The 26592-nt window shown below is 45.0% G+C and overlaps 1 protein-coding gene across 2 annotated transcripts in view; it reads right to left on the reverse strand.

Moving 5' to 3' along the window:
• LOC138471851 (collagen alpha-1(II) chain-like) overlaps window positions 1–26592 on the reverse strand; it is a 1536387-nt gene that overhangs the window by 442756 nt on the left and 1067039 nt on the right. For both annotated transcript variants that reach the window (XM_069609694.1, XM_069609695.1), the window contains 3 exons: window positions 14249–14293; window positions 11614–11667; window positions 8981–9025 (listed from right to left, as the gene is read on the reverse strand). In XM_069609694.1, the coding sequence (XP_069465795.1) occupies window positions 8981–9025; window positions 11614–11667; window positions 14249–14293 (144 nt within the window). The remainder of the gene's footprint in view (window positions 1–8980; window positions 9026–11613; window positions 11668–14248; window positions 14294–26592) is intronic.

The raw sequence follows: 26592 nt of genomic DNA on the forward strand, positions 1-26592 counted from the left end.
TGAGGACAAAATGGCGCCCCTTTCCTTAGTCCATTTCCTCATGGATCTTATAAGAGGTCACTGGTGGGGCTGATGGCTTGATCAGATCAGCCTGGTACTCCCCTTGGAAGCTTCTAGCCGCAGACAGAAAGCAATCAGCTTGTCCATTTTACTTTCACCGGAGAGGGAAATCAGTAGAGGGAAGGGCACTTGCGGCAGAGCCAGTACCCGATGCTAGGTTTGACAATAAAAACTTGAAAGCTAAAAGTTCAAAAACAACAATACAACCAGGCAGTATGGGTCACTTGGTGGCAGCAGTGATAGTAATATATAATTTAAAAATGTTTTTAAATAAATCTTTTCTAAAAAGGGAAATAATAATAATATCTTTAATGTGATATAGTTTAAAAATTCAAACTTTACACATATACATCTTAATTACTTTCAGTACAAAATTCAAAACATCATAATCATAAGATTAAAGTTAAATGAAAATTCTTCGTAAAATAGCACACCATAGTTACCCATGGGCATAATTTTGATTATTTCTTTTCATGGCGGCAATTTTGAATACATATGCTAGTCTGTATTATCCCATAGTTCTATTCAGTACAATGGCTAGCTCTCATCATATGGATATACCCAGCTCATCTTCCACTCTTAGCCAGATGGAATAGAGCGCAGTTAGTAGACGCATACTGTTGGTGTTTACACAATGATTCCAGAACAGTATGTCTCCGATAGTCTCCCAATTATGTACAAACATACTTAAGTGTAGTTTTATGTCAACCATCATACCCTGGCATTCAGTTAGTACATGTTTAGCTGTCTCTAAGGCTTCCTGATTCTTACACAGGCGACAATAGCGTTGTTCTCTGGGTATCTTTTCCATAATACCAGTGGTCATCTTAATGGGAAGATATTCCATTCTTAATAGAAGTATGAACCTCCTTAATCTTGGGGACGGGCATTGCATCAGGTATTTCTGTGGTTTCTTGAAAGTATATAATCTAGTTTCCATGAACCTATACCTTTTTAATTTGCGCAGATGTTCATAATTCTCTAGCCAATCCCATAACTCAACTCGTCTCTCCATACAGGATTGCATAGCCTCCGTATAAGTCCCTTCACGATGATTCCAGCAAATTTCTTTGAGCAATTGTTCCATTTGTTTTTTGAATTCACTGAGGGTGTTTTCATTATTATTATTCAGGGCAAACGTCGTTAGCAGAGCATTACCCGCGCCATTCACCATTTTTAAGTAGAATCCGGCTCTTTTCTTTAGTGTCTGTGCTTTTAATGATATCAGGCCCAACTCGAGTCTAAGGAGAGCCATAGGGATACATACCGGGAGTCCTAATATCTTCCTCCAGTATTTTCCCTCAACAATTTGTAGCCAATTTAGATCCATCTTAATTAGTGATTCCAATCCATACACCATCATGGGCGCTAGGACCTGTATATATAGGTGTCTAGATCCCCATAGTGTGTAACCACCCTGTTTAATTGTGAAGCTTTTAAATAGGGCAGTAAATTGGGCAGCTCTTATTTTCCGATTGCGTTTACAATTCGTGTAATCACCTCTGGGTTCAAATTCAATCCCGAGGTATTTATATTCAGGGACATATGAAATTACAACTCTATCAATGCATAAAGAGACACGAGCGGACCTTTTACATGTGTATCTCATCACATGTGTTTTTTCAACATTAATTGTGAGCCCATTTTGTTCAGAATATCCCCAGAGAGCTATGGCTGAACGACGTATACCACTGATTGTGTGGTCAAAGATCACTAAGTCATCTGCATATGCAAGTACCAAGCATGGAGTTTTACCAATATTGGGAGGGCAGTTTTTTGCTAAGGCTAGAGATGACGGTATGTCATGCACATACAGATTGTATACTAGAGGAGCGGTCACACAACCTTGTTTAACTCCTCTATTTTGTATGACTTCCTCCGTCATACGACCTGCTCGATCTAATTTCAATTTAACCTTGGTATTCTGATGTAGTAATCTTAAGTAGTATAGTAGGTCAGCTGGGCAGCCAAGCTTTTGTAACTTCAGCCATAGTTTTTCTCGGGGGATAGAATCAAAGGCCGCTTTAAAATCTATGTAAAGTGCATAGAGGGGTGGTTGTCCGCTTTGTAAGGCTCTAGTCCGCAAATAGTCCATAACAAAGATGTTGTGGCTAGTTGAGTAGTCTTGCCTAAAGCCACTTTGAAATCTACTTAAGATTTTAGCCCGGTCAACCCATATCTGTAGTTTTTTCAGCAGGAGTGACGCAAATATTTTGCTTGTGCTGTCTAACATGGAAAGTAATCTGTAGTTATTAGGGTCTATTCGATTACCTTTTTTAAATATTGGTATTAGTATGGCTGATTGCCATGAACTCGGAAGTACCCCTGCCCTCAAAATCTTGGAGAACAGTACATTCATTAGGGTGGCCCAAAAAATTGGACTACTTTTTATTACAATATTAGGGAGCCCATCGGGACCGGGTGCCCTAGATGACTTCAGCTGTTTAATCATAGAGAGGATGGAGTCATGGGAAATGTCAATATCAGGGTCCGTTGGTATATTACCCAAGGGGATTATCTCCTCGGCTCTGATCGCTATGTTGCGTTTTTCCAGAAACGCAGTCCATTCCGCACTGGAAATAGGATTAACTAATTGCCGTGTCCTATTTCCTCTTGCTTCATTAAGGAGAGCCCATATACTGCTAGTTTTACGGGAGCAGATAGTCTGTATTAGCTTTTGCCAAGCTCTATTTCTATCAGAGCTTCTTTTTGCTTTAATCACCCTCCTATATCTCATCTTTATTTCCTTGGACACAATGTTATATATATCCCAAGTCGTACTCGTTTTCTTTGCTCTTCTTAGCTCCGCCCTCAGTGTTCTTTTAGCATCTCGAATAAATCTGTCATAGGTAGGACATTTCTCCTGCTCACCGAGCATATTCCCAACCGAGGTTGCAGCATATTGTTCAGAGAACAGGTATATCCAGTCCTCGACTCCATCTATGGTCATTTTCTTAAAGTCTTCAACATTGAGATAGCTGCACTTATGTAAGGCTTCCTCAGCGTGAGCGATATTCTTATCCGACCAGCGGATACATGTCCCTGCATGGTTGATTTTCAGATCTCCCATAGTGCACACTCGATCATGAGTTTCCAGGATGTCAAATGAACACACCAAGATAGCATGGTCACTCCATATGTTTGATATTACCATCATATCATCAATCAGTAGCAACAGACCCGGGGACACGAAAATATAATCTAGGGTACTGATCACAGTTCCATTGTTCCAAGTATGTTTACCCGGATGATCACTCTTGGTGCGTCCATTTAACATCTCAAATTCCCACTTACAAAAGAAGTGTACCCAATCTAGTCCTTCATCCTCTAATTTATCATGCTCCATAACACATCTGGGACGGAGTTTAGGGTTAGCAAAGCTCCTCTCTCCCCCAAGCATATGGGTATTAAAATCTCCAGCCACACAAACATTAATATTTCCTTCAATGGTTAACCAACTGGCCAATAGCTCATGTAACCCTTCTTGTATTGATTCTCTATACATAGCGCCCGGAGGATTATATAAGCACACCACCAAGACTTTCTTGGTGGTCTTCTTGATATTATATATTATTTCAACAGCCAATAGTTGGTCATTTTGGCTCCCGAGAATCCTCCTTGAACTTAGGCTATTGGATACCCCAATCCATAACCCCCCAAAGGGTCTACCTCTTTCGCCTCGTTTGGCAAATACCTGGTAACCCTTATATCCATCTAAAAATAGGGGATTCATAGCAAAGGTTTCTTGCAAGCAGATACAGTTGTAATGAGATAATTGAGCTATGGGGCCTGTCTTGTTTAAAAGGTGGGCAAAACCCCTACAGTTCCAAGAAGCCAACGATAATTTTCAATGATTCTCTACCACCTTAGACAATGCCTCCGTCAACCATTTCAGGACGGATTGTACATCATTTTTGTCCATCTTGGTTCCTGATGGCAAAATAGGGCAAGCGTCCAAGGGCCCATCTATAGCATTTTCGATTTCAGAGCTGCTAGGCTCATTATAGTTCACTTCAGCATCTATCTCAATGTCAACAGTTTTCAGCTCTGTTTTATAGGTCCTTAATAGTTGGGCGGTCGATATAAATTTGCAATGCAGGGCTGATACCTTGGGATGGGATCCTGACAAAGGCTCAAGAAATTGAAAGTCTTCCGATTGCAAAACTCTCAATTGTGGTACCGAAAATAATCTCTTTAAAAATTCGGAGCGAGAAAGCCAAGCGCTTATGCCAGATTGATATGAATTTCTAATAATACAGGTGCGATTCCCCCACTTCGAGTCACACTCTTTTACCAAATCTGTAGAGTTATGAGCTGTATTGTGGAGACAATCAAGCTCTTACGCTGTCTTCGGGGGCCTTTCTAGAGTGCCATCATCTTCAAGTATAGATTCAATTGTTGAGTTTTCGAGTTGTTCGGCCCCATCTGGGGCTTCAGTGGTCTCCGCGATCAACCAACTAGTTAGACAACCATCTCCTGCAGCCCTTCGCTTCTTTGCTCGAGCTGCTCTTTTTTTCCCTTTTTTTGAGCGAGGAATAGGCTTCTCTAGTTCAAAAGGTAAGAGCTCTTGAGTATTCACTCTGGCCCTATCTAACGCTGACTTGGCCAGCCTCCGCTGCTTACGGGTCATTGGTATATCTGGTTGAGCTGTTATGTCAGTGTGGGGGCCAGGAAGTTGTTGTTCGTGCATCTCGTTTGCTATTATAATAGCTTCAGATAGATTGTCTTCCGCATCCTCAACCGCCTTCCGCCTTTGCTCAATGTCACTCATCAATGTGTTTGTGTTAGCCAATATGCGGCCCGACATCTTCAGCAGTATTTTTAATGCAAACTGTAAGGAAGCCACGGAAGCTTGTAATTCGGCGATTTCCTGGGCTGCCGGGTGTATATTACTGTCTGTCTCTCTTCCATTATCAGATGAAGTATCAATAACTAGGTTAGGTGATGTAGATAGCCTCTCCATTGTTACAGCTTGAGAGAGTCGTTTGCCGTGATTTTCACTCTGGTTCTCCGGTGTAAAAGACTCCATATCCTCCGAGTGCACCACTATCTGAGGTGTCATGCCTCTCTGTATAGACAGGCATAAGTCCAATAAGGAGTTGTTGTCAATATCCTCAAAATTTAGTGAGCTGCCCAAGTTGGGGGTATTGGTCACTTGATTCATAGGCGTCTCAAGGGTTGTAGAATTATTTTCAGCCGGTATGTTTATGGGGAAAAAACCCGTTATCTTGCCTTGATCTACGGGGGTTCTCTTCTTGGCTTTATTTCTCCTGCCTTTAGGCTCTTCCATTATAGGACCCAAGTCTGTTTCATGTGTCTTTTTCCTTAGATTATATTTGGAAGGTGCAGATTTTTTATGGGGAGCCATCCACTCTGGGATAGGTAGGCCACCTGGCACCAGTAGGTAGAATTGACCAATTACAGGATCAAAGGGAAGATCCCCACAGTCTCCTGTTAAATTGGAATTCTACCAGGCTCATCTTCTGATGCCACTGATCTTTATCAACAGAGGATCGTAAATACAATGATAATTGCGCCAGGGAAAGTATCCACGTGCTCAGAGTTATCACTGTAAAGGAGCTGTCACCCCACTCACAGGATCTTACAATGGGGAGACAGCCTCAATGCGCAGTTTAAGGGGGCACCTTGTTCAGCCAATGACCTAATCAGGCCTGTGCAAGTACGCCCAGCAGTTATTTTCGCATACAATAAAATATCCAAATATAAAGGTCACTCCTTAGTAGTGATCTCCGTTTACCAGTAGGACCTAAACCCTTATGTGGGTTTCGGTCGCCGGTAGCCCCCGGGGATCTTGTCCACTGCAATGGGCTCCATTATGTACCTCCGTGGCGCACAGCGCCCCAAGATGCACCGGGCACCAGGCTGTAATCGAGCCGCCCCAACACCCACAGGCGCCAGACCCCCCCCGTATCTCTTGCCATAAGGCCAGTTACCTCCGGGGGGGCGCCGGATTGTGATACGCCCAGTGCGCCCTCTGCGTTCCGTGTAGGGCTGCGCTATCGGGCGGCGGGCGGCGGACCGGGTGTGCACAACCAGTCACCCCTGGCGGCTCTCCTTACAGCATGTGCTCCTCCGTACTCCCGACTCCGACTCCGCTCTGGTCCCAGCACTAGAGCCAGACCGCCCGGGCCCGCGCCTATCGATGACACAGTGCGCGCAGTTCGAGGAAAGAACCCAGAGCCCAGTCGTCTCAAGCCGCACCTCTACACAACATGCGCAGGAACTGTGCGTCGTAAGAGGCCGCCTCCGAGACAAAAAAGACAAATGAGGGAAATGCCCTGAGGCAATGGATGAAAAGTGATTTGGAGGCTAGCAGGAGGAGGTGTGGGAGGTCCCCCATTATAATATATGTGGGGAAATGTAGAACTGGAGGGTATGAAAGAACAAGCAAGGAGAAGTGGGTGGGTGAGATAGGCAACTAAAATGAACAATTTCAAAACAAGTAGAAAAACATACATTTCAACTTACATTTTCACACTCAGGGACCGTAACAGTCCAGGGCCCAAGTTATAGGCCAGTGCGAAGTGAGGATCCCAACACCAGGCGGCAGCACGGTTACCAGCTTGTGAACCCACAACAAGGTTATTGTTAGCACCCTGTTTTTTTCAAAACTGGGGTGTTGATAGCAATGTATTTGCTTGAATGAACTAGTCACGTGTTCGCTGTGACCCATTTATTCAAACAAATACTCATCCAAATGGCCACCATGGAAATAGAAGGCGGGTACGGCATGCAGAGACCCTCTTCGATTTCCATGGTGGCTCCGGTGTTGTGCAGGAGTGGTGCAGTGGGCCGCTCAAGGAACAGGTACGTGGGAGCGGGGAGCTGAAGTGAGGGTATATGAAGGGACCAAGGGGCAGTCAGGTGTGGGGAAGAGATTGGCTGGGCTTGCTCGGAACCCGGGCCTGAATCATGGCATTCAGCCAGCGAGCCAAGCAATCTGATTGGATGCTGTGCCCACCCTGGGTGCTAATATGGCATGTAACCTGCCCTTCCACCAACCTGTGTTAACCCAAATTACGTGTACAGAGTTCTGTTGCTTCCTAGCTAGGTTTGGCCTATATAAACCCAAATCCAATAAAACTGAAACCTTTAAGCAAAGTAAAACATGAATATGGAACATGTTTGTAACTTGTTTTAATTTCTACATTTAAAAAAAATATTTTCAAACTTTGGAGTGTTAAACTTACATTTTCAAATTAATCACCTATGACCATCCTAGACATCACTTGTTTTGATATGGACTTGGCAGCGCAACACTGCAGCAGCGATTTTACTTAAACTTAACATTAAGGTTTTTATTTAATGGTGATTCAAAGAGTGAAAGCCATGGTCAAAACCTAAGGATTCCGACCTAAGAACTGCCACCAATTTACCCACAGATCACTGTAGGCACATTTACCCACTGAGCTACCTTGTTGTTTATAAAACCTGACACGATGTTAGCCTGATTTGAGACAGGATGCTCTTCCGCGTGAAATCCCGTAAACGTTTGGTCTAACAACAAGTTATGCTCTGAGAGAAGTAGAGGATTGAAAAATGTGTGGACCAGGCGGGCACCAGCCACTAATATTGCAGCCAGGTTTTGGCCTCTAGAACAGTTTGGGGTGAAGGGGCTTCTTTCTGCTACACTTTAGAAAATAGCGCTCCTGCTGAGTAGAAAAAAAAAACGTTTTGAAAAAGCAGGAAGGGGTGTGGACCTTGTAATGAACCCATTTGCATCCGGAGCTCAATTGAGATAACTGTCTGCAAATGCCAATGCATGCCTCCATCCTGGGCTCCAGACATCTGTCCTACTTTGCCCAGAGCCATTATTCCGAATAAAAGCCCAGAAGCACAGTCGGTGCTTATGTATCATTTCCTGCCCATGTTTCCCACAAGTGCTGAGTGTACACCCTGGCATGGGTTGGTGGAGGCTCTCTGAGCGTCTTGCCCCCTTGGGCTTTTGACCTGGGAGTTTTTTCAGAGATGCACAATTTGGCCCACCCCTCTTGCCAGCTTCATAAATCATGTTTACTGTCAGCTGACAATGATTTTGCACTCGTAACAAAAAGCAAAACATTTGTAATTTTTAAATGTGATTCTACGTTTCTGAAATACTAGAGCGATATGCTCCGAGGTGTAGGTTCGCCCCTGTCCGTAACGGCACACCCCCGAGGGGAATATCGCCATTAGCACCCATGTAGTTAGCTACCTGGGTGCTAATGTTGGGTTTTTTAATAAAAAAATTGAAAAAAGAAATGTACCTTTGCTGCGTAGCCCGCAGCCAAGCTGTGGTTCCAAACTCCGTTTTCAATGTTGATGACTGTGACGTCATCAACATTGAAAATGGACTCGGAAAGAGCAAAGGTAAGTTTCTTTACAAAAAAAAAAACATACACACTCTTAGCACCCGCTTAGAAAAGTACACAGGTGCTGAGAGGCCGGAGGGATGAGGGGGGAAGTGGGTGCTGGCTAGCAGCACCCAGGGTGCTCAGAATGCAGGCTTGTACCATACAACACAGCCCGCGTTCCGAACAGCCTGATTGGCCAGTTGCCGCTTCCAGGGTGTTAATGGTAAAATGGCACAATATATAGTATTTTACCTATCTGCCACTTATTAGTCTGATCAACCAATCCTTGTCAATTTCTGATATCCAGTGCCCAGGCCACAGCACCACCCCTAACCCCCACACATAACTTAGAGGAAAGCAATACCTTTGCGAGAGATTGTTTTCAATCCAGAGACACAAAGAGGTTTTTGAGTTCAGTAGCTTCATAAATGCTGTAAAATGTACACATTTGGGCGGCAATAGGTCATTTTTTTGGTTGCACAATTTGGAAATCAAGGCACATACATGATGGGGGAATGTGCTTAAAAAATCTTACACGGAGGTTCCAACACGGAGAGGCTTCTTACCCATTCTCCAGGATGGCCGATGGCGCCGGGAGTGCCAATCAAACCCTTTGGGCAAAAGTGAAACATACAAACGGTTAGTACATGAGCTCAACCAGAGAGAGGACAACACGCGCCGCAAACAGAGAGGGAGGGCAGATAGCGGAGGGGCTGCCGTGGGAATAGAACATGGAGTCCGCCGGGCTTGGACCCCCAGACCTGATGGATACATGTTCACTTCCATCCAGCCCAGGGTACATAAAGCGTGAACTATTTGGGGGTTACGAAGAATACGTGCCCTGAAAGGGATCTGCATAGACATGTCCTTCCTAAACAGACACTATCGTTCCATCCAAATTTTAGAAAGATTTAATTTCAAAAGCTATTAAGAAAAGTGAAAAGAGCACATTTAGCAGAGAGGCCAGGAGCCCTGCTGTTCCATGACTGAGGGCGCTGAGACAGCATGAAGCTCAGTCAATGCGCTTGAACCCTTTGTCGCAGCATCCAACACGGGCCTACTAGCAAGAACCATGCACAGGCCCTTAATGTTAACACCCAGCATCTACACATTTACTACAGCGAATCACACACAGCTACACCAATAACCCTCAATCATAAAAGGCGACACCTTCGGACGTTTTACCATTGAGTGCCATGAACATCTCTAACAATCCACCTCAACCCTATCCAGCAGTGTCTCCTACTCTTCGGCTACTAACAACCATGCCCAGTAACATCAATGCACCTCAATACAACCCTGCCTCAACCCCTGCCAATGAAGCACTGGCACAGCACACAGCCCACCTAATGCAACATGACCTGATGCCATTCTACTACTGAGAGCCACAGGCACCCCTACTAATTCACCTCAACTGATGCTCTGGCAATGCTCCTCATTAATCACCCACAGCGCCTCCTATTGTTCGATCCAGGAATTAGACACACACACACAGCTCTGCCACTTCACCTCAATCTTTACCTGCAACATTCCCAGTAATTAAAACACTAAGACACACACACAGCTCTACAACCTTAACCGTGAAGAGAACAGCTTCCTGTATGTCCACTACTGGGTCTCCTCTATGCCTCTCTTCCTTCCTGCGCAGAACCACCATATAACTTTATCCTGGCCCATTACATCATGTGTTACAAAGGGAGGTAGGCTACATCCTGCGAAACTGCACATTACTATGGAAGGCCACCTCCATCATCCTAAACATTGTGTACTACGGAAGCCAGGTCCATCATGCTGAACCTTGTGTTACCACGCAAGGCCAGGTCCGCCAGGCCGCACCTTGGGTTACCACGCAAGGCCAGGTCCGTCCGTATGCACCTTGTGTCACCACGCAAGGCCAAGCGCCAGGTCCATCATGCAAATCTTTGTGCTACTAGGGAAGGACAGGCCTTTAAAGCTAAACCTTGTGTTATTAAGAAGAAAACATCTATCTTGCAAATCCTGTGTTGATATGGAAGGCCAGGTTTGTCATACTAAACCTTGCATTACTACGACAGGCCAGGTGTCAGGTCCATCATGCTGAACCTTGTGTTATTACTGAAGGCCAGGTCCATCATGCTGAACCTTGTGTTACCACGGACTCCCCCCAGGCCCGAAAGGCTGCACCTTGTGTTACTGCAGAAGGCAAGGTCCATCATGCTACAATTTGTATTGCGACGAAGGCCAGGTCCATCATGCTGAACCTTGTGTTACTACAGAAAAGGCCAGGTCCTTCATGTTAAACCTTGTGTTACTGTGGAAGGCCAGGTCCATCAGGCCGCACCTTCTGTTACTACGGAAGGCTGGGCCCATCATGCTGCAACTAGTATTTCGATGAAGGCCAGATCCATCAGGCTGCACCTTGTGGTACTGCAGAAGGCTAGGCCCATCATGTTGCAACTTGCATTGCTACGAAGGCCAGGTCTAGCGTGCCAAACCTTGCATAACTATTTATGGCCAGGAGTAAAACTTGTGGTATTATACAAGGCCACGTGTATCCAGCTAAAAACCTTGCGGTATTATTGAAGGTGAGGTAACTCCTGCTATACCATGTGTTATTATGGAAGGCCAGGTGTAGCCTCATAAACCTTGTATTTTTATGGAAGGTAAGCATCTGATGTAGTAGAAGCATGTGTAAAGGAAGCAGTCCAATCCATGGGGGTCATAAATGAGCCAACTCAAGCAGACAGATAAACACAAGGAGGCTTTGCTCGTTTACTTATTCTCTAGGACAGCCCACACCATTGGGGATTGGGAGAGGCTAGGAGCAAGAAAACAGTTGCACTATCCAAAGAGACCTAATTTTAATAAGAACTAATGATTGCTTAACCGAAAAAAGTGCTTATACCATGTCAGTCCATTAAAGAATCCTGCCTGTTGTTCATGGAACCTGGGTCAGTCCAATCAATAATTCCACCTATTGTGCTTGGCTGACTAGAGAAATACATAGACAGAAAAGTAAAGATGCCTCCCAGGTTTCTGAAGACGGCACCCGGGTGATCTCCAAGTTTCATGCACTGCTCCGTCTCTGAGCTTAGGTTCTCGATTACATACATGCAATCACTTCACACACTTCTTAAGTACCAGTGGCCGGTACCATGCTATGCCGGATCCAGCATGGAACAAAAGGAACAGAGGTACAACTCAACACTTGGCAACTTACCACAGGGCCTTGCAAACCCTTCTCCCCTCTTGGTCCTAGAGGACCTGGCTGCCCCTGAAATGAGAAAGAGAAACAAGGTGGAAATGAGAGCCTCCCAGGCACAAACCTTGTGGCCTTCACTTGAAGCAGAACAATCTACCACCTTTGAAGAAACACATTTGGCTATGCCAGGTGAAGCAGACCCTAGTGGACCAGTGACAGGGACTGATGGAGAGCAGGAGATAGATGGAGCAGAAGAAGGAAATGAAAGACGCTAACGGCAACAAGGTTTGAGAAGCTAGGGTGATTATAAGCATCTGTATTAATAATTTCCCAAAACATTCTCCAGGTTCATCGCCTTTGGTACATGAGAGTGATACTGCAGTATAATATCTTACAACTCACATTAGCATCTAACATAAAACCCCTGTGGGGCAGATTAGTGGCCTGTCGTTTTACCTCCAAGGAGTGGGGATGAAAGAGAAGAAAGGAACGAGAAGAGATAGGAGCACCTGGAAGACTGAGAAAGAGGTCGAGCACAGGCAGACACTCACACGTGGCCATGCTCACGCTCATGGAATGCTAGCGGCTGTGTGCACCAGGCACACTACAGTCTCCCAAGCTTCCCTGTGTCATGCAAGTGGACAAGGGACTATGCTACAAACAGGAACAAATGATGCCACCATCTCAGTGTAGCTCTCAAATCATGTTCAGAACTGACAAGTAGGGGGATATGGTCACAGTGGTCAAGGTTTAAACATCCAAAAGAGTGGCACAGCTGGCCAACAAAGAAAGTGTGCAGCCAGATAGAGAGCAGCTTTAACGAGCCATCAGAGCACCCCCACAGTGCTTGCAATTTTAGGGGTGAAGGCTACATCACACGGCTGCCCTGAGGCCCTATGCTCTTACATGTCCCAATTATCCTGTCGTATCCTCATCAGGGAGTGCCCACAATGAATATTAGGTCCTGGAGAAGGTGACTCTGGCAAGAGGTCATGCTAGATGGACCTGCAGTGATTTCAGATGTGCAATGTACCCCTTAGAAGCAGCCAACATAATACCAGCTTCCTCGAATAGACAGGTTTGCCATTAACATGGGCTGCCAAGCGAGAGAGTCCTCCACCTGTGTCAGGATTGAATTCCTTTTTCCTATTTTGACTGCTGGGTTCATCTCTCATAGGCCCATATCTGGGTTCCTTCAGTCTCAGGCTGACTGTTTTAAATCACTCCAGCCTGCAGGAAGAGCCACCAATACTTAAATAGAGGATATTGACAGCAACCTGATCCAACCATGAGGGCAGCTCTTTGGAAAGAGACCTGAATGATATGACAAGGGAAATGCATGTTTAAAAGATGGAAATGTGCAGCAAGTATACTTCAGCTTTTTGCTGGCAAGGCACCCTAACCTGTGTTTTATGAAGCTTCCCGGAAAATAAGTAGACCCCTGGAGTGGAAAGGCTGTCAGCCAATGAGGCAATAGCTAATTTCTCTTTAAACAACGAGAGCTCAGTGGTTCCCACCAGGGCTCCCAATGACGCATACTGGTCTCGCCTTAGCCAAGCATACCCTTTCCGAAACAGATTGAGTCTTGAAGTAGTCTGAAAATGTAGGCTTTCGTAGCTACAAACTTTTTGTGAATGAAGGGGGCCTTTTCTTATAGTTCAGTGTTGAGTTTCAGAGTTTCATTTGTGGTGGCAAATTAAGTCTCCAGAAAGGCTCTCGATGCCATGCGGGCACCTGGACTAAGTTGGTCTGAGAGTGGGCTCTGCAATAACCCTTAATAGATTATTTTCCAGCAGAGGGTAGGTGTCTGCGGGTGATAGGGTAACTGAGCTGCCCGAGAGTAGGGCAGTGCTATCTGACATAGGGAGAAAGATGCTGGGGAGACGGAGAGGGCTGCAAGACAACGTGAGAGGAGTGCTCAACAAAGGGCAACGTCCACCCAATAGACATAGAACTAAGCCTGATGCAGAGAAAGCCTGGACTCGGGAGGAGGGTGGGAGATAAAGGGAGGACGCTGCTGGGCAGTCAGAGAAAGAGGGTGCCTGATAGATTGGCACCAGCCAGGGAGAGGGCGGCGCACACACAGGGAGAGGACTGCCCAACAGAGGGACAGGGCCATCCAATAGACGTAACGACACAGAGGAAGCCTGGGCACAGACAGAAAGATGATAGTCGACACAGGAAGAAGGTCACTTGATTGAGTGGGACCAACAGACGAATGATGGTCAATATAGGGAGACATCAGTTAATCAATAGCGTATTTGAGCATCACAAACAATAAATATCAGTACATACATCGAGAAACATGGCCACAATTCATTATCATCCTTACAATAAAAACCATTTAATATAGTATAATAACCATTCAAAAACAAAAAAAGCAACCCAGTTCCAGTACTACCCCATGCAGACATGACTTGTTCTTGTAGGACATCCTCTGTCCCTTAGCATTCAAATGTATTTAGCTACTGCAAGTTGCATCAATGCATGTTCTGTCTCTTTACAAAATAGCAATGGTGTCTTCAGAACGCGAGCATTGGGACAAGCCACATTTCCTGCTCCACTGTGTGTAAGAGGCGGAAGAATAAGAAATGTGACGAGGTACAAGGAGAACGCTAACAGTTTGCTTAATCAAATGATCTTGGATTCTTACAGTTTCTCCTTTGGAGCCGGGCGGACCTTCAATACCCAAACAACCCTACGAGGAAACAGAAAAACAATTTAAGAACATCATCTTAGTACGAACCTTCAGTAAGAAACGAAGGCATGCAATTTCATGAATGAATGTGCAAAGGGTCCAAACAGAGGAGGACAGGAAGGAAAGGAAAGTGACAGGGAGAGAGAAGGCGGGGTAGTTATGGGAAGAAGTAGGGGCTGGTGCAAGCAGTAAATACTCAGAGAGAAGGCAGGGATGGAAGGAAAGATTGCAGGTGAAGAACCTGTCATGGGCTCGGCGGGAGAGACCTCCTCTGCCTTATGCATGGGGACACTGTTTTAAATGCAAGTGCAGTGATGAATTCACCCATCACATGAACCTAAATAATGACGTTGGAGGAACCTTGGGGAGTGAAGTGCACTCTGGACACGGAATGATAGGGATTGCCCTGATCCCCTGTCCATTATCTGCAGGGCCTGGGTGATCAGTCCCAACGTGTTTTAAATCAAAGGCAACATATAGACAGAGAAGTCGAATAAAACATCGCATTTCCCATAATGCATCACATTTTCAGTTACAAAGCCTGGAGCAGATTCTAAAACGTCTGAACTGAATTTAAAAAGTGAAAACTTGCTAGGAAATACTAGAGTCCAGAAGACGACAGGCCTTTTCCCACTTAGAACCGTGATAGTCTAGAACACTTGTACGCATCATTCCACAAACCGCACAAATCAGTTTGCACTGCAGCTCCCAAAATGCAGCAATCTTACAATTTTAAAACCTGGACCGCTATCTCCATAGGTTACAGGCTGCCCCAAAACCCTAGGTGTGCATCATAGCCCCCATTCACTACCAAACCCCTGGTCATTATCACTCCCCAAGTATATGTGTTTACCAAGAACAAAAGCCAAACTGTATTTCCAGAATATGGGTATTGGGAATAAGGAGCGGAACAGAAAGCATTGTCATGGTGCACGGGGAGCTGACAAGAACCAAAACACAACAATTACTAGGGTCTTTACGGGGATGCTAGAAAACCCCAAGTTAGACTCATGTATAAGAGAGGGCGGACAACCACACACCTCCTAACTAACAACCCAGCAAGGAAGTCTCCAGGTTCCTTCCCACACCAAGAGAGATTCGAGATGAGCCTCCTCTCTACTCTCCTACAACAAAAGTAGGATTCTTACACCAACACACAGTAAAGCAAAGTTTTCAGGAGGTAGAGAGGTGTTTTGACTACTAAAGGAAAGCTCTAAAGATAAGTCTCTGGAGGCAGGCGACAGACCCCAGCAACCCCCTAGAAACATCATTAAAATGCCAGGGCATACCACAAAAATTCCAATTCTGGGTGGGGTTGGAGAGACGTGAAAGCCTGAAAGCATCCATACCGAACACTAATTGGCAATCCAAGATGGATGCCCCATCTTTCGAAAACTTTGCACCTCCCTCTCTGTCTGTACAGTTAGAAGGAGGGAGGTGGAGAGCTGTTAAAGCCTTGGAAACACTGGAGCAGGGAGGCTCACCAGGAAGGGCACAACAGCCTCTCTCAAGTCCTTGGGGAAATTGGAAAGCCAGAACCAAATGCTTTTCCACCAGTGACCCCAGGAAAGGAATGAGGCCCATCGCAGAAGAGCATGAGAATATTGGCTACCTGAAAAGGAGCCTGAATTAAGGAGGGGGGGGGGGATACCCATTAAAGCCAAGGTCCAGGAGGGACTGTAATGAATCCTAAATCCAAAGCCCAGGAGGGGCCTGTTATAAATCAGGATGCCCAAGGTCCAAGAGGGACCTGTTGTGAATTCTAGAGTTTCCAGGGCCAGGAGGGGCCTTCTGTAAAATCCTGAGAAACATAATATCTAGGAGAAACCTCACGAGAATCCTGAGTACCAGAGAGCGGGGAGAAGCCTACTAATATATACTGTAAGCCCTGAAGAGACCTAAGAAGATAGAACAGAATAACTGGCAGAGGACCTGGAACATGAGATGAAAACAGGGAGGCTAAAGGAACCTCTACACTGTGAGTAACCCCTGAAGGAGCCTTGCCAGGAACATTATAAGGCTGAACATTTATAATGAAGGATTACTGACCTCTTGTGTTGGCTAAACCATGGAACATTTGTTTGTTGGCTTAGGGTAGGCCAGGGGGATAAACACTCTCAAGAATAGGGTTGTAAACTTTATTATGGCCACATCGTCTGACCATTTCCTCTGTAGGGTAGAGTGTCCCAGGAGATGCAAGAACCTTTACAAATTCAGCATTACTATGATTTGTTATACTGGAGATTTGGAACTGGAGAAAACACTTATTGTGTGAGCCCATCTGGGCACTGTTTTATAGAGAAGTCCATCTTTCGAGATTTCCACATTTTCTATAGGTGTGTAACCAACCCTGTGATGCTGGAAATGCATTGGAGGGACAGGGCCTCCCTGTCCTTGTCGTATAGTCTTTTTATCATGTGTGTTCCGTGTTATTTTCTGCAAAGGAGTCCATGTGGAACTGTATGTTTTTGGGCACCTGTGTGTGGACCACAGAGCAGGGTATGGGCTGGTGGTAGCTCCATGCTGAATTTGACAGGCGCTCTGAGTATCCTCCATTTTGCGATACCCAGGCCCTGCCATTGGAATCAGTTGATTCCTGATGGTAGACAAGATGGCCCCCATGGCCTCTTGCTTTCCATTGCCTGTTACCTTGTTTTCCCAAAGTCCTTGGCAGCCCTGACGTTGACCCTTCCCCTGACTGGCTGTTGGGTGGAAGTTCCATATATGGTATTGTCAGGAAGTCCAGGCCAGACTGGCTGCAGCCTTCCCAATGACTGTATGTTGTGGGTATACCCTTGAGGTGGGACCTGGGTGAATGGAGTGTGTGACCAATATACATTTCATGTTATGGGTGTCTGGTTTCTAGTGTGTGACACAATAAATGAGACAACCCTGCCCGAAACTGGTATGAGTGGGGTGCTGAACGGCTGGGTGCTTGTCCCAATCCACATTCCGTGTTGTGAGTGTCTGGATGGAGAAGAATGGCCCGAATGCACTGCGAGCATGATTTGCTGCCTACCTGCTGAATGCCCTTCTGAATGATTGGCTGCTGAGCTTGGCCCAGCAGTGTGAATGAGAGATGGAACAGTATATCTGTGGACCTCTCACTTACTGGAATTGTTTAGAAGCTGAAGTCAAACCGTGATTCTTATCCTTGAAGCCCCACTGGAAGAAGAAGGCTTTGTTGCTGCTTTCCTTCGACGCAAACTGAAAGCTGTCGTGTCTCCAAGAACTGATCCAAGAGAGGACCTGGCTAGGAGACCTCCACCCAAGCTACAAGGGAACATCGTGCACCAGCTCACCTTCACCAAGTCAGTCTTTAAAAGACTGCCGACCAGAGACAGGGACAGCTGAGGAATCTGAAGTAAAGTGCCAGGACGTCGAGGCCATCGACAACCATCGACCGAGGTTCGGGGGATCACTGTAAACCCGTGGACCTGAGCCTCAATGCTCCATTGCCTAAGACACTTTGAAATCAAGGACTCCCTTGCTCACCACCGTCGACCGCTTTGTCCCGCCGGAGAAAGTCAAGGTCACCATCGAACCAATCTGCCAGTGGGTTTCCTGCCACCCGAAGTCCACAAAGACGCCGACAAAGATCCAAAAGCCAGCCGTGGTCGAGTCCCGATCATCGACGCCAACACGGATGACCCGATGCCCTTGCTTGGCCTACGTTCTTCAATAACTCTGCCAAGGGCAGAGCTTCCGTCTCAACGACATTGTTCACCTTTTCTTTGAGGAATCTTGATGACCCGGGGCTCCTGCCTTAAAGGGAGTTCACTCAAAAGTAGAACATTTTTAGAAGGAAACAGTACTACTTTAAACAATATATGGACTGGGCTTGTTGATACACTTTATTTACAGGTTGACCAGGTGGGGGATCATAACACAGAACTGTGTCTTGGGCAGGGACAAAGTATTCGGCCATTTGTTTAACCCAACTTGTCTTCCTTCTCATTTCTATTGTTGATTCACTTTACTATTTGATTTGTATGCCATTTGAACTGTCAGCAGTTGGTGAATTTTAATGGAGTCAAGAGTGAACTGTGGTACCGCATAGACATTATGCTTTAGCAATACTAAATTGACAAATATGTACAAAGTGTGTTATTGATTGTGTATATATATATTGAACCTTATTTATATAAAGAACTGTGTTATCACTAACATAGTGTGTGGACATTCCTTTGTTGGGGGCTTGGGGACTACACTGTACTTAAGAACCAGCCCGCATCACCTCCTGAGAGCTAACCCTTGATTACTTGTCCATTGCTACCAACAATAGAGAATCTTGGCTGGGGGTGCTCTGTGTTTCTACTCTGCCATATAGAGGGCAGGTGTACAGACAACCCCCACCAGTCTTTACAAACCCTAACCCATGTTAAAATCTTAAAATAAAGTTGTTGAACCTAATCAGTTTTTTCAGTCCGAGTCTCGCATGACCACAAGACATATCATCACAGTGTACTGTGAAAAATATCTTTTGAGTATGAGGATTTAATCACTGCACACATCTATGTAACCTCACAATCCCCATGTATTTTCCTTCTGTGTTATGTTCAAGACAAGCTAGCAGGGACACAGCAATGTGTCACATAAACCCATGATTGGGAGTTGAAAAGTCAAAATTCACACCATGATAGTGGCAGTTAAAAAATGTACTAAAATTGGAAGGGACATTTATTTTGTTTATGAAACATTACATCTTGATATAAGTGTAAGGAATCAGGAGTAAAACTCAAACACAAGGGCATTGTATTGATTGCTATAGACTTTTATTAACACAAAATGGGTTGGAAAAAGACCTCTCCCACCCTATCTCTATGGGCGGTTTTCCTGCCTAAACGAAAATAAGGATGTCAATTGTCAGAATGTACAGAAGTTAAAGAGTTCTCCATCCTGTGTCTGAAATCCTAACCTGACCTTTACATTCAAAATGTATTATAACATGAAAAGGGGTATAATGATGAGCAGTCATGATTTTCTCCAAAGTTTCAACACCAAGTTCCAAAGTGAAAAGGGTTCTATGTGATTTTACTGAATGAAAAATTAGAGAATTAAATTTTAACGAAAAATAAAGAACAACAAAATATACATTTTATTTTTTTGGAGGTCCCCCCAAAAACCCACCATTTCCCCATATTTAAAACCCCACCCCACCTCAACCCCCTTCCCACCAGATTTAACCCCTTACTCCACGCCCGCATATAAATAATTTTTTTAATTTGGTATTTTTTCATTATTTTTTACCCGTTTAAATTTCATTCTCTATTTTTTATTTGGTATAATTAAAAGGTCTAAAAAGAAACAAGGATCAAAGTTTGACAATCCTCAGGAGGGATCCTCCCTTCCCCTGTGTTTTTCAGCAATAAAACTGTTCTTTTTTCTCAAATGCTTACAGTTCTCCAGCCGAGGCTGTATGATTCTCTTTCCCTGGATTTCTCACTCTGTCAAGGGGCACTCTGTTGCTCCTTGCCTTTTCAATTCAAACACAATTTCCATCCAGAGATATTGCTCACTTCCCCAGGATTTCACATGCTCAAGAGGCACTCTGTTGCTTCTTGCTTTCCGTTAGAAACCAGAAAGTATATCACCCACTAGTCCCTGGGGATCTGTCACCCAGGTGGCCAGGACACGCCCATCACTTTTGGATGCAGTTCCTGGGGGTGGACCAGTACGGGAGGATCACCTGGGTGAGGGATCTACGGGGAGTGGGGCACCGGAGAGCAAGACGCGGTATCCCCTTCCCTGTAACACCTTTACCCCATCCTATCAGATAGGATACGTAGGCACTCTGCCTCCCCTTTCCTATATGAACACTTTCACACGGACAGCCTGCTCTAGGAGAAAACAGACTAGCACCTGAGCAGTATATCTGACATGTCCCAATACAATGGTCAGGCTAAGTCAGGCAATTATTGACCATCATTCACACCTGACTTCCATTAAGCTTCCCCACACGGATAAACGGCACAGCACGAAAGCACACTCTGAGCGAGGCAAAGCACACGAGGTAACAGCAGTTTCGAGATGGCAGCTGAAAGAGAGAAGACAGCAAACCAAGTGGGGATTGCAAGGAGAGAGGTTCCCTTGACCTTTCCGACACAAAACAGTTACTTTCAAGAGCCCTCAAGATTAGAAAGCGCAAGACCAGGAAACCAGGCTGAAGAATCCTGTACTGTGTGTCGGAGATACCAAGGGCACTCCCGCATCACTAATGAAGGTAGGGTGAAGAAGCAACCGCTGTGGTACCATCCTTGGCTCCAAGAACAAAGCAGTGAAATCAAAACAGCTGGTCGGTGTTGAAGCAAAGGTTGCAAGCAGCAACATTGTATGGCGAGCACTGGAACAAACATTGTTAAAACGTGGATAAAGAAGCAAGTAAAGTTGAACTACTAATGAGTGTTTGAAATTTGTAGAGACTTTGATAAGATACCTTTGACAGAGTGGTCCGGCACCATGTGAGTGCTCAATCGAGGGTCTCTGTAAGGTATCTAGCTGAGAAGTGGCAGAAGTGAATGTTAAAGGGTTATATTAAGAAGAGAACAAAGAATAATTGTCAATCGAAATGGTCCTGCGACGGGTCAAGCAAAAATCATGCGCACAGTCTAAAGTCTTCGATTTTGATATAGTAAAGAGAGTTTGGAAAATTAGATAAATTTGGTCCAAGCCCGGCGGATGTAGACCAATTGAAGGTTTTGTGTTAAAGTGGGTCTGAGCCCGGCAGAAGGGGATCTGGGGTGAACAGTGAATCACCCGAGAAGTTGTGCATATGAGAATCCTGAAGAGAAAGGAAATGTTAATGTTAGTTTGTCGCATCAGGGTCTCTGAAATAAAAGCAAAAACAAAGAGGTGATGGCTGGAAGGTTTAGAATGAATCTTAACCTCTGGCATTGCTCTGTTCAACCCTCCAGACCATCATTCTTCGCCAAACCTGATTTGCATATGGTGTCTCCCCTTCTGTAATGGCTGGCAGGCAAAGAACGATGGTCTGGAGGGTTGCCCACAGCTGTGCCCGTGGTTATGATTAATTCAAAACCTTCCGGCCATCACCTTTTTTGTTTTGCTAAAGTCACCCCGAGTGGGACGGGTATGCCCAAACGTGGACCCTGAGTCTGCTGAGCCTAGAGACCCAAGCTACGCCTCACTGATGACGCCAAACAAGGCTGAAACATGTTTGGGGATGCTTGTGGTGTGGTCTTGTGCAGAAGGGATGTGACCTAGCAGGTCAGGCTGGACTGCCCCTTTTGGGGTAGGACCAAGTATGATTTGCATATGGTTTTTCCCCTTCTGTAACGGCTTTGCAGGCTGAAATACGATGGTCTGGAGGGTTGCCCAGAGCTGTGCCTGTGGTTATGATTAATGCAAAACCTTCCAGCCATCACCTTTTTTGTTTTGCTAAAGTCGCCCCGGAGGGACGGGTATGCCCAGATGTGGGTCCCGGGTCTGCTGGGCCTAGAGACCCAAGCGAATCCTCACTGATGATGCCCAACAAGGTTGAAACAAGTCTGGGGATGCTTGTGGTCTTGTGCAGAAGGGATGTCATCTAACAGTTAGGGCTGGACTGCCCCTTTTGGGGTAGGACCAAGCCTGATTTGCATATGATTTTTTTCCTTCTGTAATGACTTGACAGGCTGAAAAACAATGGTCTGGAGGGTTGTCCAAAGCATTAAGTCAAAACCTTCCAGTCATCACCTTTTTTGTTTTGCCTCTGAAATAAGAGACTTTGAATGGCAAAGAGACTTTGGCACGGGAGGTCCTGATAGTGAGATTTTTAACAGCATCTTCATGCTAGAAAATCCAGAGTATGTGCTAAGCTCGAGTGTGCCACCTTGTCCCGTGCTGAAAACGTGGAGAATCTAAGCTAACAGCTCAACCATCCTGACATATCATTTCTTGAACACTTTTCTTTTGTATAACATTGTTTCCCACACCATTTCTATTCAGAAGTAAGGATTGACAATAGGTTTATTAGTATAGGCCTTTTTATTTTGATCTGACTCTACTAGGACTGAGTTATTATTATTTGATGGTAGTAGCTTTCTCCCATCTTTAGATTTAGGATTAGATTGGCATTTTTCAAACCCAACTGACGTTCAATAAACACCCTTGAACTGTGATCACTCGTGTCTGTCTTCACTGTTGATACCATGCCTTCCTTACATTTCACAGTTCCAAGCACAATTTCTGTCCAGAGGTTATAGTTTCCTTCCAATGGATTCCTCACACTCAAGGGTACCATGTTGCTCCTTGCTTTCAAAGTTCAAACACAATTTTCATCCAGAGGGCATTGCTTCCTTCCTCTCTAAGGTCCACATTCCCAAGAGGTTACTTTCTTCTTCTCAGTTCTTACAGTTTTCTTCCGATTGGGTGCGGGTCCCAGACTCTCAATTACGTTGCCTGATATACTCTCCTCCCAGGACTTAACAGTGTTTTCTTTGTATTAGAATCTCAAGAGGCATGGGTCTTCTCTTGATAATTCCTTGCCTTTAACAATTCCCAAACAACACTCAGGAGGTATGACTCCCTTCCCCTGATCTTAGATTTCTCAACACCAAGAGGTATTTCCTCTTAGTCAGGTCACTCGGAACATTAAAGAAATAAAGGTTTATTCTTTATTGTTCTGCTCTTCTTTATTTTTACATTTGTTTTGTATTTAGTTCCTTTCTTGATTTGGTTGGGCCTTAACTTTTGTTGTCAGGATGTTGGTGGGAGCTCAAGCCAAGAGGGTGGAAAGGAGCAGGAGTCATGATTGGGTGAAGGGAAAACAAAGGAGAAACCGGAACATTCTAAACTGCCTTTCATTTAGTTTTCACTGAGAGTAGGTCATGTTTTTATGTTCTCCTGAGTATTAGGCCAAGATTCAACTGAGAAGAAACCTGAATTCAGAAAAAATCTGATCTGAAGTTCAAGTTTCAATTTGCAGACTAAAGAAAGAAATATTGTTTCTGGGTTCAACGCTTCAATTCAGTTCTTAACAAAGAAGACACAAAGATAAGTACTTATTTGGGAGCAGCGAATGATTTTCAGATTTCTTGCTGGCATGTAAAGATTTGCTTTGAGACTGAAGACTAGTGACAGTTAAGCCGGTTGTTTAAGGGTTAACTTTTTCCCTCCTGACAGCTGCTGCGAGTGCGCGCGCCTGGTTTCCAGAGAGAGTCACCTGTTTTGTTTCCCCTCTCACGTTACGCTTGCCTTCACAGGAAATCCAGAATGAAGCTTCCGTGCTGGTGAGGAGGTGGTCCATGCGTCACGTTCATCTGATCCAGAGACGGTGAGAGATCGAGTCGCTGAGGTTTTTCCAACATCCCTTTGAGGTGAGAGGGTCAAGGTTCTTCCAGAGGTTTTCTTCTTGAGTGAAGGCATGCGCAAGTGTATTTTTTCCCCCGTTCCGCATGTTTCCAGTTGATTCCCTTTAGTAAATGATGTCGCATATTATTACGGACAGTTCATAGTTTGAACTCTTTCCCTTAAAGGTGTATGCGTGCACAGCGACAGTAATTCTAAATAGACAGTTTTGATGGATTTCTGGCACAGAGATCATTTTTTAAGTTACACGCTACGTTGTAAATAAATGAATCCCATCTCTGAATGCGAAGAATTTAAGAACTTACTTGAGGCAAAGGTACAATTTAAGAGTATTATCCATCAATCAGCACATTCTACTCGACATTTCATTGAAAACTAAAGGTGCATACTATTTCAAGTGTACAAACATGAGGAAGCTAATGTGAATCAGCCAGTGAGGAATTCAATATATTCTTTCTGAACTGTTTTGATGATTCAACTGAGCATCCCAGCAGAGAATAACACGTGTGGGGTGACATTTCAGATTTCTAAGAAAGGAAATATTTCGCACTTCAACTAATCTACCCAATTCAAGAGAATTGAGTTCTTCATGCGAAGCAGATGAACTCTTGTAGTCTAAAGAGTCTCTACCTAGCCAGTTTCTTGAAAGGTTTCTCATTAAGAATTAAAGGGTGCACACTTTTATTCTGATGTGGGTGAAAAAACTGTCAGTGAATATTCAGCTAAACTAATCCTAGTAAGGAACCAACTTAAAATTGAATGAACATAGTTTTTACAAAGAAATATATCCTCTAGGCAGAAGCAGAGGATTTCTCAGGTAACTTAGTTCATGTGTGAATAAATATAAAGTTGGTTAAGAGTGTTATTGATATTACCAGTTAAACCTTTGTGAATCTCTCGCCCATACAGATACAGTCCTTCAGAGAGAGAGATCCAGTTCCTGTGTCTTATTTTATTTTTTTATCCAAATTCCACTTTCCTCCGGGGGTGTCACAAGCTCAACTGGTTTAATAGTTAGTTGAGAACGCTACGCTTTGGTGGGTCTGTGGGGTTCAGTAGCTCCTGCGTTGGATTGAAGATGAGTCATGACACTCTTCTCTTGGCCTTTCAGTTCATTTGTTCAACACTTCACCAGAACATATCAGGAGAAGTGGCTTCCTTTGCCCTGGTTATATACTTCTGTACATTAAGAGGTCCGCGATGCACTTTTCCTTTTCCCCCTTCCCATGCACTTGCACGATCTGAATGTCACCTGGCCTAGTAGGATCGTTGTCTGTCTTCCCTCGGTTCCCCCTCCCTTGCCTCGTTGCGCCTCTAAAAAAGTGTGTATAGGCGTGTTATAAATGCCATATCATATCATATCATATCATATCATATTCCCTCTTCTCTTGGTATCCAATCCTGGCTTTGTTTTCATAAATTGGGTCAGTTTGCCGTACGTTAATTTATCTCTTCATAAGGCTTTTCGCCCCTTCAGCAGACTCTTTAGCTTTCGCCACGGTGCGCAGCATTCGCCTTAAAGCGCCCCAGTGTCTGACCCGTCTCCTTTGGACTCACTGGTTTGTTTCGGCTGCTCTGGCATTCCTCGTGTCGTCCTGCGGTTACTGTGGCTTGCCGGTACCTTGGAATAACGTTCCGCCCCCTTATCTGCTTCTTGCCTTGCGCTGTCTTCGACCACACTACGGCAGACATGTGGCTTATAGGTTTTTTCTGGGCAACGCTTCAAGCTGCCTTCCATCATTGGGCAGCACTCTGCTTGCTTCCTAGCTTCCAGCTGGATTTGCCTGCAGTTAAGCTCTCTCTGAGGTGTCTCTGAGCTGTCTCTCTCTCTCTCTCTCTCTCTCTCGCTCTCTCTCGTACTATAGCTGCAGATGGGGGAGCATCACCCAATAACTGGGAACTCTGGAGGCCTTATAGTGCCTGATCCTCGGGGAGGCAATGGCAGGCACACCCTATGGCAACCTAAGAGCAAACCCTTCAACCATACCTATATCTCCTCCCAAGGTTGGGGGGACGCCTTCACCACCTCATGCCCACAGACTGCTAGACAGTAACAAAGGAAAGCCACCACCATGCACAGAACCCAGCGAATGAACTGCTACAAAAAATGCCCAGCATAAAGCAAGGGCAGCGATGCTGAATACAGCACCCCAAAGCAAGAAGGTAAGGTAAGAAAAGCCCCTCTAACTCAACCCTAAAACCTCAAGTTACACATACACTTCTTAAACACTAAACAAATGCAACTTCTTCTCTGCACAGCAATCCGATGCACTTCACTACACTGCAACAACAAAACAAACCACACATAGTCTCGCACAACAGAATATGGGAGTCTACTGCGTTGTAAATCACAAACAAGCTCACCGAACGGTGCAAACCGAGCTGAAGCTGTCAACAGGACATGCCAACTCTCGCTCTACCTCTTCCCGCTGTGCCCTACTAACCCATCCCACACCCTTTCTTTTCGGTTCCGCCAGGGCGTCAGGCAGAGGCGTTGCTAGGGGAAGGCTAAGTGGGCTATAGCCCAAGGTCTTTTGGTTGTAGCCCCGGATAGAAGGTCAGGGGTTACAACCAAAAAGCTAGCTAGCCCCTAGTCCTGACAGTCCCGACATTAGCGCAGCCCGCATCCTTTCCAGACCTAGCAACACCCCTGGTGCCAGGGGACCACTCTGGTTGTGATAGTGCACAGTATACATGATCTTTAACATTAACATTTAAACGCCCCACTACTATGCAACTCCTGCCAACAACTAGACTGCAGTGTGGGCTTCCTGGTGTCAGGTCTGGGTCAGATCATTAGTTAGTTTATCTAGTTTCTAGTTTAGATCTGTTTAATATAATCAATACAATTGTTATTTAGAACAATGGGCACAAGTTGTTTGGGCCTCAACAATTCTATTTTCAGAATGAGAGCTTGCCAATCCATCAGGCTGAAGATGGGAATGGACGTTGATTGGTGCAGATTGTCTCCTGATGTCCAAGTTAACATT

Source organism: Ambystoma mexicanum, chromosome 8 (assembly GCF_040938575.1).
Source record: "Ambystoma mexicanum isolate Mex_15411 chromosome 8, UKY_AmexF1_1, whole genome shotgun sequence".
NCBI lineage: Eukaryota > Metazoa > Chordata > Amphibia > Caudata > Ambystomatidae > Ambystoma > Ambystoma mexicanum.